This window comes from Camarhynchus parvulus, chromosome 27 (assembly GCF_901933205.1).
Source record: "Camarhynchus parvulus chromosome 27, STF_HiC, whole genome shotgun sequence".
NCBI classification, from domain to species: Eukaryota; Metazoa; Chordata; class Aves; order Passeriformes; family Thraupidae; genus Camarhynchus; species Camarhynchus parvulus.
The window spans coordinates 25,970-44,177 of NC_044597.1; the positions used below are offsets into that span (position 1 = coordinate 25,970).

Sequence of the window (18,208 nt, forward strand, 5' to 3'; positions counted from 1 at the left end):
AAGAAAACAATTGCTCAGATCTTGACTTGAATGCTGGCACATAGAGTTGAATCCACGGAAAGCAACTAGAAAATACAGCTGTTATTTGGAAGTGAAGCTAGGAACGAGCCTGAAGGTTTCACTGCACTATACAGTAAGAAGCCTGGACCATTTGCATCTCAGCCAAATAATTGATCAGTACAAATTTGCTGTATAAATTCTTTTAAGCTTATTTTTAAGGCTCAGATTTCTACATGAACTTTCTGAATTCTTGCCTGATTTGCACATTTTCTCAATTACATGAACTTGAAACATATTGCTTAATACATTATAATTCTTTTTACTCTGTGACGAGATGGTATAATTTTGTAAATTTTAAGGGACTTATTATCCCCTATGCTGCTGGTTAACTCCATACTGGTTATTGTCCATCACTGGAAACCTGATCCATATGTGGAACTGTACTCACTGGTGTTCACATTGGACCTTACAAACTGAGTACTGAGTGAATTAGAAGGTAACAATTAAGCATGAACTGGTAATCATCCCAAGTGAGGAGCACCCAGCATATTTGATTATTCCTGAACAAAATCACTTACTAAGCAGACACCGCATGCACAGAACATTGGATTCCTCCTTTATCCCACACAGATTAATACCTTCTGAGTCAGGCTTATGTCTGGCTTCTGGGAATGAGGAAAGAAAGGCCTTGTGGTGACTTGTTTTGCACAAATTGGTTTTTTTCAGAGTAGCGGTTTTTACCACAGGGTGAAATGAAAACAGCTGCCAAGAGCAATTTGATTCAAAAAGGCAGTGGCCACTGGTCACAACCCAGACACATCCATGGCTCTGCAAAACCCTGACCTCTGTTGTGCTGCAACCCCTCAGCACATTCATGTTCCTGAACATATAACACTGAATTGTGACATTCACAAGCACCACTGTGCTGGATCTGAGTGGCAAAGACCTGCTCAGCTGAGCAAGCTCCTCACCCTCTCTACACTCTACTAGCTACAGCTTGTAGACAGACCCACCACATGCCTTAAGTAGAGCTGAGCATGGATTCTGCACTGCCTGTGCTGTACAACTCCCAAATATACTAGAGTGATTCCCATACTCTGTGGATATTGGGGCCATCTCAGTGCATGGCTACAAGTATTCAGTGCAAATGATGAGTAAGGCATAAGCAGCTTAGGTCTGTTTATACCTATCAAATTGAGGGATTTAGCCTTTGAGGGCAGGGTTCTGTGCACATGTCATCAGGCGCTATGTAGACCTGCAGCTCACCAAGCTGCCCCAGTCTCCTGTTTTTATTCAAAACAGGGAACTTCAGGTCACTGTTCACCTGACCCAATTTAGATCTGCCAACACCCAGTGAATGCACCAGAACTGACACAACGGGAGGCTCAGGCTGTGCCAACACCCTGGGCTGACTCAGATTTAACAGATGAAGCCCAGCCTGGGGTCTGGGTGTTGTGTGCTGCCCTTACATGTGCTATGAACTGCTTCTGAAAATAAAAGGGACATTTCCCTTCCACACTCCCACACTAGCCCATGATCCAGGGCTGATCTGTGAGCTAACAGGCAGCTCACCTGCCAGAGACTAATTCAGAATGTGCTAGTTGCCTGCTTTGGAGGTGCTGCCTTCCCTCTATCTGATACCTTAGTAATCAGCAGGGAAATTAAAGGGGATTGAAATAATGAGGCTATTTTGTATCCTTCTCCAGATGAATCCATTCTGAACCAGGCCTCATGGAATTTTCTAAAGTGTCTTTTAAAATGAGCATGCTCAGTTCAAGTTTAGAAGAGTTGATAAAAGACAGACATTCTTCAGGCCTGTGAGAAAGGGCCTCTGGTTACTAGAAACTGCACTTTTCCCCAAAGGCCACATTTCTTTTGCATGAAAATATAAATAAATAAACCACATTCTGATCTTCACTGTTTCACACCAGTAGTACAAGCTTTGCTGAGATTTGTTTGAAGAGAAAACACATACCTGAATTCAGGTCAGATCACCCTTAGAGGGTTTAAGCTCCAGAAGGAAGGTGAGTCCAGTCTCCTTTTCCCTGCTGCAGTGCAGTTTCCCTCCGCATTATTTCTACTGCTGTTTGCAATTAAACAGAGCAGCACTCCCTGAGATCCTCTCACCTCTTGGGTGAAAACCAGAAGATAAAAATAATTTCTTCCTTCAAAGCATCCTGACAGTTTCTGCTCCAGGTGCCTGCCCTGTGCTCTTCACCCAATCAAATACAAAATCAAATGGCCCCCATCAAATGACCCAAACGAAACCTCATTGAAATTTAAAAGCTGTGTGGATGAGGCAACTAGGAACATGGGTTAGTGGTAGGCTTGACAGTGCTGGGGGAATGGTTGAACTCGATGAGCTTAGAGGACCTTCCCAACCTAAAAAATTCATTATTAAGTGATTCTGTGATTATGAAATCGCCTCTCTCCTGGGCACAGTGGGCAAGCAGGGAAGTGCTGGTTCTGACCCCAGGGAAAGGAGTGGTGGGTGTGGACAGCCCCAGGACAGGGAAGCCCCAAAGAAGAGGGAGGTGAGGAAACAGCACCGAGAGACCAGTGCAAGCAAGGGAAGCCTGATGTGTGGGAGCGCTCCAGCCAACACTTCAAAACAACCAGTGGAACAGAGACACCATATCCATGCGGCATGCAACCAAAAAACACAAGGAATCAATACAACATCCCCCCCACCTGGGCACCTTAGAATCTCCTCTGCTGCAGGCAGGAAAGTGTCATTTCAGCTTTATTTTCATTATTTGTTGGGGACACAGGGAAAGACAAGTTTCGCTTTTCCCAAATAAAAGGAAGGGAAAAAAAATAAAAGGAAGAAAAGAAGTGGGTAAGGAAATTTTATTTCCAAGTTTCTAAAAGGAACTTACAAACCACAGAGAGTAAAAAAAAAGCATATATATATGTGTGTGTGTATATATATATATATATATATATATATATATATATATATTTGACAGGGTCCTGTTAAGCAATTCTTCACATTATCTAATGGTGATAGATGATATCATGTAACCATATATGTGTTTCCCTGTAATCCTGATCAGTGCCAACAACTCACAAAACTCTTCTCAGACAACATTTCTCCTAGACTGTACAGATTTATTTTCTCAAAAGCAAAGGAGAAGGAAAAACTACAAAGTAATCCAGAAGAAAGGAAAAAAGAAAACTCTCTTAAGCAAGGTCTTCCAGGTTGGACTGGGTGAGAGCCAAGTTTAACAACTCCTGCATGGCTATGGGATCTCCTTCCCAGCCTCTCCATGGCACAGAATTTCCTCCAGCACCTATCACTCCCCACCATTCCACCCATAATGCCCCGTGTTACCCTGCTCCCACCCTGCGCAGGGTCTCATCACTTCAAAGGAGCCCCAGCTCTGCCCAGCTGCACCCGCAGCACTGCTCCGCCCTCGCACCCGCCCATCAATCCTAACCTCAATCTTTATTTTTTAGGACTTCCTAACATTTCTGCTCAGCCAGGAGTTAATCCTAGACCTCCACCCCCACCAGCTGCACAGCTTCCAGCTCAGGATGCTATTCCAAGCAGCCCTGCAGCAGGAATTCCAGATGCTGGGGATGAGAAGGGATTCACACTTGTCTTTTCAGGCTCTAGTTCCCACATCAGGAGGGCATGGGCTCATGGACAGAACCAACTGCTCCAAACTAGAAAGGACCTCAGGAAATAAAGGTAGAGAAAGCTGAGAGAGAGAAATGGAGCTGGGGCAGATCTATGTGCTCCAGATTCTTCCTCACCCTGAAATTTCATGGCAGCTTTCATAGGTTGCCAAAAATTAAACAAAAACTCAGCAGTACCCGGTTCCCCCATTCCACCCGCCAACAATTTTTTAAACACCTAATGTCCAGCTTAAGTGAAATCAACAGATTTTAAAATGCACACGGGTGTCAAAAAACAGACTTAGAAAAATTTTCTTGTTCCTATTCTTACAGCAAAACCAACCCCAACTCCAGCCTCAGAGGCAGAGGGCTAAAGGCAACATCTTTTGTAGGACTGTGTCACCCCACTTCAGAGGTCCAAGGGGCTCTTTGGATCCCATTCCTAGCAGGGAACCATCGTTGAGGACCTAACAACTCTCGCTGTCTCCAGGCATCCTTCGTCCCAGGATGCTGCTGCATGCAGCTGATGGAGGATGGCTCAGCCCTGGGCACCCCCACTACTTCCGCACAGCTCAAAAGCCAGGCAGGAAGCCATACACTGCCTTCGTCCTCCTCCACCTCCTCCTCTGCTACACCCTACATGGAAACAGGCAACCACACACACCCCAGTCAGCTGTGTGAAAAAACGTATATATTCAGTACGCACTCAGTACAGTATAGCAACAAAAGCTACTATAATTTCCTTAGAAAACCAACAAACCACCAACTTCAAAACAACCACCAAAACTTCCCAATTCCTCCCCACCCTAGAGCACTGATCCTCAGCCTTCTGAGCCCAACAAGGCACCAGCAGCAAGTGACCCCAGCCCCATGCCACCCCTGCCTGACAAGGCACAGAGGGTGGTCCCAGATCTCTGGCAGCATCTCCTGCCTCAGCACCCAACTCCACCTGTGGGGTCCGGGGTGCTGAGGGCGCTCCACCAGAGAGGCTGGGCCAGCATTTTGCTGTGGTGCTCTCCCGTGCAGTTATTTGGGGCACACACATCAAAGAAAATGGGACAAGCTCTGGCTTACAGAGCAGGGAAGCTGCCACAGCATCCCTGGGGCTGTGCACAGCCCTAGGAATGTGCCAGGGAGAAGAGGATTCCATCGCTGATCCTGTGGGGCTCCATGCTAAGATCGTCGCAACAGTGTCTCTGCTTTCTGCTGGAGGCGGGGATGAGGCCGAAGAGAGGGAAGGAGCAGCACAGTGGTGGGGCTGGGAGCTGGCAGGGCCCTTGCCGCTGCACACAGAGGGGAGGTAGATCGGCTTTGGAGACCTCTTGCCGGGGAGGATGTCTTCGTGGATACCAGCTCGGTTCCTGGGGGAAGAGCCTGCTGCAGGGCCCTGAATCCCTGCGCTTGCCTTCTCCCAAGGCAAAGGTGTCTTGGAGCCTGTTCGTGCCGCTGGAAAGCTCTCAAACTTGTGCAGCAACTTCTCTCAAAACTTTTTAGCTCTGAAACTGCCACCACAGCTGCTGCAGGCAAAATCCCAGCAGCTGGGGACAAGCCCAGAGGTGACAGCAGTGACATGCCGGGCAGGAGGGACCCTGGCTCCCTCCTGTTGCCCACCTGGCTGGACTGCAACCCTGATCCCAGCCCCTCTCCCTGCCCTGCCATACCAGTCCTGCTGCCACCCCTGCCCCGTGCACCATGGGGATAGCATGCATGATGCTCTCCATCCTCCCCCCTCCCCAGATCCCCATCCCCAGCGTCCCCTCTGCCATTAGTCTTGCTGCTCGTTCATCTCCATGTCTGACACCAGGATGTTCTTCTCGGCAGATTCACTGGGGTTGGAGGTGGTGCGACTGTAGCGAGCACTCTCAAAGGCGCCCTGCTCTGCACTCTGTCGGCGCTTGTACAGGAAGACAACGACCCCCAGTACGGTGCACAGTGCCAGTGTCGACAGCACAACCACTGCGATGGCTGTTGTGTTCTCTGGCAGAGCTGCAGGGAGGAAAAGGCTGTTGAGAGGCAGACAGATGGCTCCTGTTCCCTGCTCAGCCTGCAGGAGAGGCTGAGGCTGGTGGGGCTCCAGCTAGACCCGTGTTTCTGGGCAGGGTGATTTAATCATAGAATGTTCTGAGTTGGAAGGAACCCACAAAGGTCACCAAGTCCAAATCCTGGACCTGCACAGGACACCCCAAAAATCCCACCCTGTGCCTGAGAGCGCTGACCAAACACTTCCTGAGCTCTGGCAGTACTGGGGCTGACCACTGCCCTAGAGAGCCTTTTTCCCCTGTGGTGGGTCAGAGCAGGACAGGACTGGAATGAGATTAGCTCAGTTGGTTAAGCTTGATGCTAATAACACCAAGGTTGGGGATGTGATTTCCATATGGGTGTTGAAGATTGCATGCAAGATGTTTTCCATTACCATCTGTATGGCTGATTACCTTGTCAAGTGAGCAGTTTGCCTTATCTCTCTCTTTGAATGACCACATTCACACCTTCCTCGGGAGGGGACCTCCGCTGATAACGGACTATTGAATATCAGTGCATGACTGATAAAAACTATAACATCCCATTGTGAGATGCTCCGCCCAGAAAGAAGAGCCAAGCACTGCTACCCCATATACTCCAAGATTCTGAAATTGCAGTTTCAGTTTTTTTTCTCCACGAGATTCCCCAGAAGAACAGCAGCTACCTTTTCCTCCTGGATCTTCAGAAGAAGACTACATCCTTCTCTACAGAACCCCCTTGCTCCAACAGAACCACACCTGATACTTCAGAAGACTGCAGCCACATTTTCAATCAGACTGCCACCAGCACCCTGACCAACAGGGTGTCAGGTTGGGTTCTGACTCTGTCAGTGTTGTTCCAGTGGACTGTATTGTTTATTTTATTCTTTTTATTTCTTCCCTATTAAAGAACTGTTATTGCCTGCTCCCATATCTTTGCCTGAGAGCCCCTTAATTTAAAATTGTAGCAATTCGGAGGGGTGGGGAGGGTTTACATTCTCAATTTCAGGGGAGGCTCCTGCCTTCCTTAGCAGACTCCTGTCTTTCCAAACCAAGACAGATTTTGGCGCCCAACGTGCGGCTCGAGGGCGCAGAAACCAAAAAGGAATAACAGTTCTTGAGTAATCTAACTTGTGTGTGTAGCTATAGAAACCTCATTAAGCGACACCATGTAGTCCAACTTGCCCTGGTTTGAGTGGCACGTGATCGTGGCTGTATTTCTCCCATTTATAGGCCCTATCTAAACATGAGTCCTATAACCAAGGCTACTGTGTCTGTTATCCAGTTTGTGTTATAGGTGAATAAAGTGAAGAATTCATAGATTTTTAACTTCCTCTAGAAAGCAAGCACATAGATTCACAGCTATCACACATTAAGTGTGTGTTTTTGGAGTTACTTTAATAATGGAACTTGCTGTAAAGAAATGACCCCAAGCGAAATCTTCTCCCAACCCTTTAGCCATTTCTTTGGGTCCACCCCACCAGTTTTTGAAAGGTTCAGATTCACTTTAAATATTAATGATATCATACAGTAGCTGGTGTTGCTGATAGGCCTGCTCTATTTAGCATTCAGAGAGAAGGGGAGACTAACCTAGATAACTACCATGACACCTACCCCAGAACCTAATACGCCTCCAGAGTCTAGAGATGCTGCTGCCCCAGAGCCTGCCCCTGCCCCACAGTCCACCCCAGCTAGAGATGCTGCTGCCCCAGAGCATGACCCTGCCCCACAACCCACTCCAGATGTGAACTACCCAGATTGGGTGGGGAGTTTGGTGAAGGAGATAGGCCAGATGCTGAAAGAATACACTTCCCCAGCTGGTGAGAGGCCTTCCCCCCACCCTGAAGAGGGAGAGTCTAACAGTGCAGCAGCAGCAGAACCCACAGATGTTACAACTGTCCAGGCTCCAGCTGAATTGCAAAGGCAATCACAGCCAGCAGCAGTTGCCCCTGTAGAAACAAAGAGATCTAAGATGAAAGCAGAGCACCCAGATAGGGGAAGGCCCTCACAAGCCACAAGAGAACCAGAAGTTGCGATCATCACCGAGTCCCTGACGTACGAAAGTCTCCGTAATCTGCACAAAGACATTGTACGACGGGGACGTGAAGCTTATACAACCTGGCTACTTCAGGTCTGAGATCTTATGGGTACAAGTGTCCAGCTAGATGGTGGTGAGGCAAAGAATTTGGGACCCTTGACCCAGGACTCAAGTATCAATCAGATTTTTGTAAAGGAGCCAAGGTCCCTTTCCCTCTGGGAGCGGCTTTTAATAAGTGTCAGAGAGAAGTTTGTTCACAGGGAAAGAATGCAAGAGCACCACCATAGAATGCGCTAGAAGACTCTTGAGGAAGGGATCCAACAGCTGAGAGAAGTGGCAGTGTTGGAGGTACTTTTTGAGAGGGATAGACAGCATGATAATGACCCCGACAAAGTCAGGTGCACAAAGCAAATGTTGTAGACCCTGGCAAATCTAGAGCCATCCCAATACACCACCTTTATTGCAACAATTAATGCTGACACCAACCGAGAAACAGTGAGTTCTGTAGCCAACAAGCTTAAGAATTATGAAAGTATGATCAATGGCCCGATGCAGGCTCATGTCTCTGCCGTAGTCCAAGAACTCAGAGAAGAGATGAGGGAGATGATGAGGAAGAACAGTTCCCATATAGCACCAGTGCGAGTCACAGGCCCCAGAGTCAGAGCCCAACGTTCCCCAGCTACAGAAAGAAAGTACACCCCACGAGCTGACCTGTAGTTTTTTCTGCGTGACCATGGAGAAGATATGAGAAGGTGAGATAGAAAACCCACTTCTGTCCTGGCAGCACGAGTGCGTCAACTCAAAGAAAGAAACACTAATCAAGAGAACTCCAGTAGAGTGAAAGTAGCCTCAACCTCCCATGACCGAGCTGCTGAGTATGATCTGTCAGATCCCCTAGAAGGCACCTCTACCATGTATACCCAGAGTTAGAGGGGCCCTGCCTCTAGCCAGGGAGAGGTACGGGAAAACCAGATTTTCTGGACAGTGTAGATCCGATGGCCTGGCTCATCAGAACCACGAAAGTACAATGCCTTAGTTGATACTGGTGCGCAGTGTACCCTAATACCATCAAGACATGTGGGGGCAGAACCCATTTCCATTGCCGGGGTGACGGGGGGATCACAGCAATTGACCCTGTTAGAAGCCGAGGTGAGCCTGACTGAGAAAGAGTAGAAAAAACATCCTATTGTGACTGGCCCAGAGGCCCCGTGTATTCTGGGCATAGATTTCCTCCAGAACGGCTATTACAAAGACCCAAAGGGACTCAGATGGGCTTTTAGCATAGCTGCTGTAGAGGCAGAAAACATCAAGCAGTTGAACACTTTGCCTAGACTGTCAGAAAGCCCATCTGCAGTAAGACTCCTGAAAGTAGAAGAGCAACGAGTGCCAATTGCCACCTCGACAGTGCACCGCCAGCAGTATCAGACGAATCGAGATGCTGTGATCCCCATCCACAAAATGATCCGTGAGCTGGAGAGCCAAGGGGTGGTCAGCAAGACTCACTCACCCTTCAACAGTCCCATCTGGCCTGTGCGCAAGTCTGACAAAGAATAGAAATTGACTGTAGACTACCGTAGCTTGAATGAAGTGACTCCACCGCTGAGCGCTGCTGTGCCGGACATGCTAGAGCTCCAGTACGAGCTAGAGTCCAAGGCAGCAAAGTGGTATGCCACTATAGACATTGCTAACGCATTTTTCTCCATTCCTTTAGCAGCAGAATGCAAGCCTCAGTTTGCTTTCACCTGGAGGGGCGTGCAGTACACCTAGAACCGACTGCCCCAGGAGTAGAAGCACAGTCCCACCATCTGCCATAGACTGATCCAGACTGCACTGGAAAAGGGTGAGGCTCCAGAGCACTTGCAGTACATCGATGACATCATTGTGTGGAGAAACACGGCAATGGAAGTATTTGAGAAAAGAGAGAAGATCATCAAGATTCTGCTAGAAGCCGGCTTCGCTATCAAGAAGAGCAAAGTCAAGAGACCTGCCCGAGAAATCCAGTTCCTGGGAGTTAAGTGGCAAGACAGAAGGCGTCAGATTCCCACTGAAGTCATCAACAAAATCACCGCGATGTCTCCACCAACTAGCAAGAAAGAAACGCAAGCTTTTCTGGGTGCCATAGGCTTTTGGAGGATGCACATTCCCGAATACAGTCAGATTGTGAGCCCTCTCTACCTAGTCACCCGCAAGAAAAACGAGTTCCACTGAGGCCCAGAGCAGCAACAAGCCTTTGCCCAGATCAAGCAAGAAATCGCTCCTGCGGTTGCCCTTAGCCCAGTCAAGACAAGAGCAGAAGTGAAGAACGTGCTCTACTCTGCAGCCAGGAACCATAGCTTGTCCTAGAGCCTTTAGCAGAAGGCGCCTGAAGAGACTCGAAGCCGACCCCTGAGATTTTAGAGCCGAAGTTACAGAGAGTCCGAAGCCAACTACACTCCCACAGAGAAAGAAATCTTAGCTGCCTATGAAAGAGTCCAAGCTGCCTCAGAAGTGATTAGCACAGAAGCACAACTCCTCCTAGCACCCCGACTACCGGTGCTGGAGTAGATGTTTAAAGAGAAAGTTCCCACCACCCACCACGCCACTGACACTACATGGAGCAAGTAGATTGCTCTTATCACACAGCGCGCCCGTATTAGAAACCCGAATCGCCCTGAAATTCTAGAAATAATTACAAACTAGCCAGAAAGTGAGAACTTTAGTCTGACTGATGAAGAAGAACAAGAACCAGTGACACGGGCTGAAGAAGCTCCTCCATATAACCAGCTGCCCCCAGAAGAAATGCGCTACGCTCTTTTCACTGATAGTTCCTATCGCATCGTAAAGATGAACCAGAAGTGGAAAGCAGCCGTATAGAGCCCCACACGACAAGTTGCACAAGCTACCAATAGAGAAAGTGAGTCAAGCCAACTTGCTGAACTCAAAGCTGTTCAGCTGGCCCTAGACATTGCTGAGAGAGAAAAGTGGCCAAAGCTCTACCTTTACACTGATTCATAGATAGTAGACAATGCTCTGTAGAGATAGCTAGAGAAGTAGAAAAAAGCCAACTAGCAGCGTAAGAGAAAACCGATCTAAGCTGCTGATGAATAGAAAGACATTGCCGCTCAGTTAGAGAAGCTACCTGTGAAAGTCCGTCATGTTGATGCCCATGTCCCCAAAAGTCGGGCTAATGAAGAACACCGAAACAATGAGCAAGTAGATCTAGCAGCAAAAATAGAAATGTCAAAGATAGACTTAAATTGGCAACATAAGGGAGAGTTGTTCTTAGCTCAATGAGCCCATGATGCCTCAAGTCATCAGGGTAGAGATGCCACCTATAAGTAGGCACGAGACCGAAGAGTAGATCTAACCATAGACAGCATTTCTCAAGTTATCCATAACTGTGAGACATGCGCTGCCATCAAACAGGCCAAGCGAGTGAAGCCCCTCTAGTATAGTAGGCGGTAGTCCAAGTACAAGTATAGAGAAGCCTAGCAGATTGACTACATCACACTGCCCCAGACACGCCAGGGCAAGCGCTACGTGCTGACCATAGTAGAAGCCACCACTAAATAGTTAGAGACCCACCCTGTGCCTCATGCCACTGCCAAGAACACCATCCTGGGCCTGGAAAAGCAAATCCTGTGGAGACATGGCACCCCTGAGAGAATTGAGTCAGATAATGAGACTCATTTCAAGAATAGCCTTATCAACACCTGAGCCAGAGAACATAGCATTGAATAGATATATCATATCCCCTATCACGCACCAGCTGCCGAGAAAGTTGAACGGTGCAATAGACTACTTAAAACTACCCTGAAAGCACTCAGGGGAAAGACTTTTAGAAATTAAGAAATGAACCTAGCAAAAGCCACCTAGATAGTCAACACCAGAAGGTCCATAAATCGAGCTAGTCCTGCCCAGTCTGAACCACTGCACACAGTAGATAAAGTCCCTGTTGTACACATGAAAAGTATTTTAAGAAAGACTGTTTAGATTACTCCCACCTCAAGCAAAGATAAACCCATTCGTAGAATTGTTTCTGCTCAAAGACCTAGTTGCACTTAGTAAGTAATGCAGAAAGATAGAGAAAGCCGTTGTGTACCACAGAGAAACCTAGTCTTAAGTGAAGACTGTGTGTAAAGTTTGAGTTTTGTTTGTTTAGTTTTTTTTTGTGATACAGATAGAAATAAGAAAAGGGGTGGATAATGTTGAAGATTGCATGCAAGATGTTTTCCATTACCATCTGTATGGCTGATTACCTTGTCAAGTGAGCAGTTTGCCTTATCTCTCTCTTTGAATGACCACATTCACACCTTCCTCGGGAGGGGACCTCCGCTGATAACGGACTATTGAATATCAGTGCATGACTGATAAAAACTATAACATCCCATTGTGAGATGCTCCGCCCAGAAAGAAGAGCCAAGCACTGCTACCCCATATACTCCAAGATTCTGAAATTGCAGTTTCAGTTTTTTTTCTCCACGAGATTCCCCAGAAGAACAGCAGCTACCTTTTCCTCCTGGATCTTCAGAAGAAGACTACATCCTTCTCTACAGAACCCCCTTGCTCCAACAGAACCACACCTGATACTTCAGAAGACTGCAGCCACATTTTCAATCAGACTGCCACCAGCACCCTGACCAACAGGGTGTCAGGTTGGGTTCTGACTCTGTCAGTGTTGTTCCAGTAGACTGTATTGTTTATTTTATTCTTTTTATTTCTTCCCTATTAAAGAACTGTTATTGCCTGCTCCCATATCTTTGCCTGAGAGCCCCTTAATTTAAAATTGTAGCAATTCGGAGGGGTGGGGAAAGTTTACATTCTCAATTTCAGGGGAGGCTCCTGCCTTCCTTAGCAGACTCCTGTCTTTCCAAACCAAGACAATGGGTCATTCACTTAAAGAACTGGACTCAATGATCCTTGATCCTGGCGGGTCCCTTCCAGCTCACCATATGCTGTGACTCTGCCAATCTGCTTTGGTGTTTTGTGGACATCTTGCTCCTGGGCAGACCTCCTGGGGCTGGGCAGACTCCCCGGGTCTTTCATGGTGTGTATGAACATTTAGCAGCTGCCTGGAATGGATCTTTGGGATCCTACCAGCAGACATGCTGGCCATCCCCCTGACTGACCAGGCAGTGTGGGCACTGGAAGGAGAGTCTGGCAAGCAGCTGGGCAGACACACACCTTCATGAAATGATGGCTCCTGCTGCTGAGGAGTCCTAAGTCAAGGCCAAAGTCACTTGGGAATGGCATTCCCCACCTGTAAACCCCATTCCTTTCATTTTTTACATAAGTCGGGCTGTGGCACAGGCTCCCAGTCCTGGTTTCCAGTTCCAGTACTATGCCCAGGCTGATGGTGCTACTCACCTGCCCTGGAAAAGCTGCTCTCCTCCACTGCAATGGCAACATAGACAGGTGAGTGCATAGCCATGATACCCTCCCATCTTCCCACAACCAGCAACTCTGGACCCACACTCTGCACTGCTCCCAGTGCTGCACCACATGGGCAACAGGTTGATGAATAGCTGGGGTAGTCCTCTGGCTCTGCTCTACCACTGTCCCACTGGCCTCATCCTGCCCCAAGGAGCTGACGCAGCCAATGAGACACATTGGGCACAGCCCATCACTTAGCCCAATGGAGACCCGTAAACCCCAACACCAGCCCATACAAGCGCCTGCACTGGAATTACTGAAAACATGTGGTTGGTGCTGCCACTGTGACAGTTCTGCCATGCACCACCCTGCCCAGACCCCCAGCTCACCCTACATCAGCCCAGAAGCCTCAAGCAGCAGAGGGGGCCCTACCTCGGGGGATCTTGCAAATGACCCCCATGGTTACGTTTGTGCAGGAGCCTAGACGCCACACGCCGTTGCTGCTCTGGATCCAGTAGCAGCTGTTCTGGCTAAGCATGCTGGGCCCCGTGTCGTGCTGGCCCCAGTTGGAGTAGTTCACGGCACTGTTGTCATGCCAGACCAAGGTGCCACCTGGAAAATTGGAGTATTAGGCTTAAGGAAGCTGAAGAGGACACCCCACCTTTGCTCCAGTTCAGAAAGTACAAGGAAGTGTGACAGGGCTCTGGGAAGCCTGGTTTAGTGGAAGGTGGCCCTGTCCATGGCAGGGGGTGAGACTGGATTGGCCTTAAGGTCTCTTCCAACCAAACCATCCCATGATTCTGTGATTCTGTGGTGGGGCAGTGTGATGAGGAGGACCAGGGTCTACAGTGCACCTTCCTGAATCTGCAGGCTCCAGTGCCTTGAAGAAGGCTTTGGGTTTCCTATCCCACCGAGCCAGAGGAGAGCACACTCAGTATGTTCAGCACAGCTTGAGACACTAGTGCGCATGGTCACACTATGGTATGAGCCCTCCTCACTGGTGCCACCACCAAGGGCTTCCTCTGCTCACCACAGACTTGGTGGGAGTTCATGGAGGTGCCTGAGGGAGTATCTCAAACCTCATTCTTTCCTTTGTACCTTTGGGGTTGAAGGTCATGCCCAGCCAGGCCCCCTTGGAAAGGCCCTCGTACGCCTGGAGATGCTCCCACACAAAGACATTCTCCATTTCATCCTGGATGGACAACACTGTGCCGCCAACTGCAGAGGGAAGACTGTCACGGAGGAGCCCAGAACTGAGAGGACTGAGTTAGGGAGCAGCAGTGCCCAACAGGACAAAGTTCAGGACCCACCCATGAACCACATGACGATTGGGGAGCCCTAACATGGAACAGCAAGGAGATGATGGCTGACCAAGGCTGCACAGGGGCACAGGGACAAGGGGGCTCTGCTGCACCCACAAACATCCTGGGGAATCCCACTCTTTTCCATTTCCAAGGATGCATCACCCTCCTTTACCACCCCAGCTCCCTCATACCTTTCTGGCATCTCTTCATGGCATCCTTCTGCCCAAGAGTGATCTCCATGTGGAAGGTGTAGCAGTGGTCCCGGAAGGGGATCCAGGACGAGTCCTCCAGCGATTTGGGACAGCTGCCACTGTAGGTCCACTTGTGCATGCGGGGGTGACCTGGGAAGCAGATGGTACATTAAAGATATGGTGGGGCATAGGATGTTGGGGTCCCAGAGCACACTGGGGCACCCAGACCCACATGGACATGCTCCAGAAGGTCCCTGGTGGGATGCCGTCTCCAACCCTTGGTCACACCCCACCCAGACTACCCCAGGCCCCCTGGCCAGCACCTGTTTGGAACTGACAGATGGCCCCCTGCAGCCTGGTGTTACAGCCAGCTGTGCGCCAGCTCCCGTCCATGTCCATGTAGGAGCAGCCAGTGATCTGTTGGGGCTCCCCATCCTGCCAGTTAGTGTAGATGAGATTCTCCTCCGTCAGCCACAAGTAGCTCCGGCCTCCCTGGAACAACACAGGGAGGAGGTGCCTGGGAAGCTGCTGTGATCCCTCTGGGGACCCATGCCCCAGGTGCCTGCCCCCTTCCCTCACCTCATCATTGGCCAACCCAATCCAGAGCGGAGTCTGCAGGCTGGTGATGGCCTGTGTGAGGAAGGCCTGGCTGTAGGGGTTGGAGATGGTGGCCAGGGTGGCATTGAGGGTCTCGCAGAGCAGCAGCGCCTCATGCCACCTGAGGGGTTTCTGCAGGATGCGGTAAGTGCTGTTGTGGTAAAAGAGGGTGCCAGTAGGAGAAGGGGGAAATGGTGCCTGCACAGGGCTCAGGGACGGGTCTGGAGGAGAAAAGAGACATGGTCAGAGGGCACGGAGGACGTTCCTGCATCCCAGGTGGGTCACCCTTTTGTCCATCCCTACCCAGGCCAGTCTGTCCCTGGCAGTATTGTGCTGGTTGCACCTGGCGACATCCTGGTGCAACTAGGAAGGGCAGAGGGACATCCTCAGGAACGACAAGCAGAGACACCCTAGCACCACCCCCACCTAGGAGCTGTCCACCAGGATGCACATCCCTGTGGGGACACACTGAGCCAGGTTGGTGTGCACAGCTTTGGAGCTGTCGCACAAAAGGCTGGGATCAGGGACCCACCTGCCTAAGTTAAGCCCGTCTCCTCAAGCTAAACCCATTGCCCCAGGTTCCCCAGTCCCATCACAGCATGAGGCACCAGGGTGGCAGTGACAGATCCTCAGCCAAGGGAGCTGGGGTTGTCCCATCATCCCCCTCCTACCTATGCTCCGCTGGCAGACATAGCCATGTTTCTCCTCCAGGCAGCTCCGGTCATCCCAGCGTCCCGTGAAGAGGGGGGGTGAGCCATGCCACACCACAACACAGTTGGTCTGCACAGCCAAACCACAAGGTCAGCACTGCTCTTAGCACTGTTGTCCTACACCGCAGAGATTCCCATGCCAGAAACCCCCACCATGCAGGGCTGCATCCTGCACTGCCCTTGGAGAGCCACCCCAGCCCACCAAATCTTTCCTTTTCCAAGGCTGGGCCTGGCACTGTGGGACCTTCCTGAGGGAAGGGGGTGCTATGGGGAATCTCCCTCACCGGCTTGTCATTGGGGCTGGAGGAGCTGCAGCCTGAGGGCTCTCCAGGTGCCCAGCTCACGTGCCGCAGCGGTTCCCCCTCCACCCACTGGAACTCCCCCTGGGCATCATGCAGGCCAATCCAGAGGTCCAAGGAGATGTTGGGCAGCATGGATGTGATGAAGGCTGCAAATGACAGGTGAGATGCTGAGGACCACCCCTGGCAGATAGAACCCTGGTGGGGTGGTGGGGCAGAGGAGACCTACCCTGCTCCAGGGGGCTGTCAATGGTGGCCAGGATGCCGCCCTGGTTCTCACACAACTGCTTCGCCTCTGGCCACTTCACTATCTCGCCTTTGTTGTGGCCATTGAAGCTGAAACACTGCAGAGGCAGGGGTACAGGATGGGCCAGGAGGTGCAGCTGACCCCAACCCTGAGCCTTGCACCCTCCCCACTCAGCCACCCTCTGCAGCCCCATTCTGCTACAATGGTCCTTCTCCCCTTCACACCCTCATGCGGGCCACCCCCCAACCCCTCTGGCCCTTCCACATCTCTCCTGGCAAACCTGTGCACACACCTCACCTTCACCATCCCACAGTATGTCTCCCAGCATCCCTGTAAATGCACCCCCCAGCACTCCCCACAAAACATGTGCAGACATCTCCATCCTCCCATTTTGCAGCCATCCACCCTGTGCCTCCGCAGGGCTGGTGGAAGACTAGGAAGTAGCCATCACCTCTCCATCCTGCCATCCCCTCTCCCATCCTGCTGTCCCCTCTCCCTCCAGTGGCACCTTGCTGAGGAAGGGCAGCCAGCCTTGGGGACAGCCTCCACTTGTGGCAGCAGGTACCGGAAAGAGAGAAGGCTTCACAGCTGTCCCGTTGCTTCGCTTGCAGATGTAAGGAAGCGCTGTCATGCACTTCTGGTCCCCCCAGTCCTCTGTGAGAAGGGACAGGCTGGGCATGATGCCCCTCTGCACCGGTACCAGTGCCCCAGCCACTCAGAGCCTCATGTGGAGCCCTGCCCTGCCCTGCTCTCACCTCGGCTGGCGGTCATGTACACACACTTCCTGTCCTTGCTGATGGGCCGAGGCTTGCCTGGTGCCCAAGAGACAAAGTTGAGGAGGGACCCATCAGACCACCTGGAACAGCATCAGGAAGATGAGCGGTGACTTGGTGAATAGGACCACTTGAATGCCCTAACTGGGAGTGTTTTCCACCACTACCCTCTTGGATGAGGAATCTCCAGCCCAGCACCCCAGGATGAGACCCCTGAGATGCAGCTGCTGAGTCACAGCACTCTGAGACGTGGGGACAGTAGTGTCCAGGGACATAGTGGTATGGGGATGTCATAGGCACGGTAGGGTAGGGACGTCCAGGGATACAGTGGCTGTGACTTACTTGAACCTCCCGTCGTTCTCATAGGTCTGCAGCCCAATCCACCAGTGCTGCTCCTGGCCCCTGGAGAACTGCATGCCCAGAGAGGACATATCAATGCCCTTCAGGGACTGGAGAGTCTTTGGGGGCAACTGAGGCTGCCATGGGGATAAGACACCCTTCCCCAGCTTGCAAAAGCAAGGCAAAAAACATCACTTTGCTAAGCCCCAAACCCACTCCTAGGCATCAGGACCAGCCACCACACAAATCCATCATGACCCAGCAAAGCCTAGCACCCCCAAATATGGTCCCTCCAGAAAAGGGTGAAAGAAGGCAAGGAAGAGCACCCACAAGGTAGCAGAGCCCATGGCCACCAGTGCCCTGGAAGTTCCTGTCCCCTTGGTACCTTCTTCAGGTTCTGGCCCAGGAAGTGCAGCTCAGCCTTGCTGTGCACTGACGTCAGCTCAGCCTGGAACCAGCTGCAGATGCGCTTTGCCTGCAGCCATGTTGAGTGGTGTTCAAAGAACTTGTACTCGGCCTCCTGGTACTTCACCCACTCTTTGCTGCCTGCAGGCACAGACCAGACCTCACACTGAAGCTGACACCCCTGCCATGGTCACTCTGACAGGACACCCACATATCTGTCTATTGAGCTGCTTTGCTTTTGTCCCTCTCCTGCAACAGAGCTGCAGCGGGATGCCTGGGTTCCCCTCCCTCCCACAACCCTGCCCAGGATCCATCCTCCTCTTAATAACACTGCA

At 50.7% G+C, this 18,208-nt stretch overlaps 1 protein-coding gene across 2 annotated transcripts in view; it reads right to left on the reverse strand.

Moving 5' to 3' along the window:
• Positions 1-2,939: 2,939 nt before the first annotated feature.
• The window catches only part of MRC2 (mannose receptor C type 2), a 35,391-nt gene continuing 20,122 nt past the window's right edge, over positions 2,940-18,208 (reverse strand). Inside the window, exons 17-30 of one of the 2 annotated variants that reach the window (XM_030966353.1) lie at positions 17,854-18,014; positions 17,472-17,539; positions 17,112-17,212; positions 16,865-17,010; positions 16,339-16,453; positions 16,095-16,258; positions 15,772-15,880; positions 15,083-15,321; positions 14,827-14,995; positions 14,504-14,653; positions 14,107-14,226; positions 13,441-13,620; positions 13,003-13,029; positions 2,940-5,607 (exon numbers count right to left, since the gene is read on the reverse strand). In XM_030966353.1, the coding sequence (XP_030822213.1) occupies positions 5,387-5,607; positions 13,003-13,029; positions 13,441-13,620; positions 14,107-14,226; positions 14,504-14,653; positions 14,827-14,995; positions 15,083-15,321; positions 15,772-15,880; positions 16,095-16,258; positions 16,339-16,453; positions 16,865-17,010; positions 17,112-17,212; positions 17,472-17,539; positions 17,854-18,014 (1,970 nt within the window). In that variant the 3' untranslated portion in view covers positions 2,940-5,386. The remainder of the gene's footprint in view (positions 5,608-13,002; positions 13,030-13,440; positions 13,621-14,106; positions 14,227-14,503; positions 14,654-14,826; positions 14,996-15,082; positions 15,322-15,771; positions 15,881-16,094; positions 16,259-16,338; positions 16,454-16,864; positions 17,011-17,111; positions 17,213-17,471; positions 17,540-17,853; positions 18,015-18,208) is intronic. The other variant, XM_030966354.1, reaches the window with a different exon arrangement.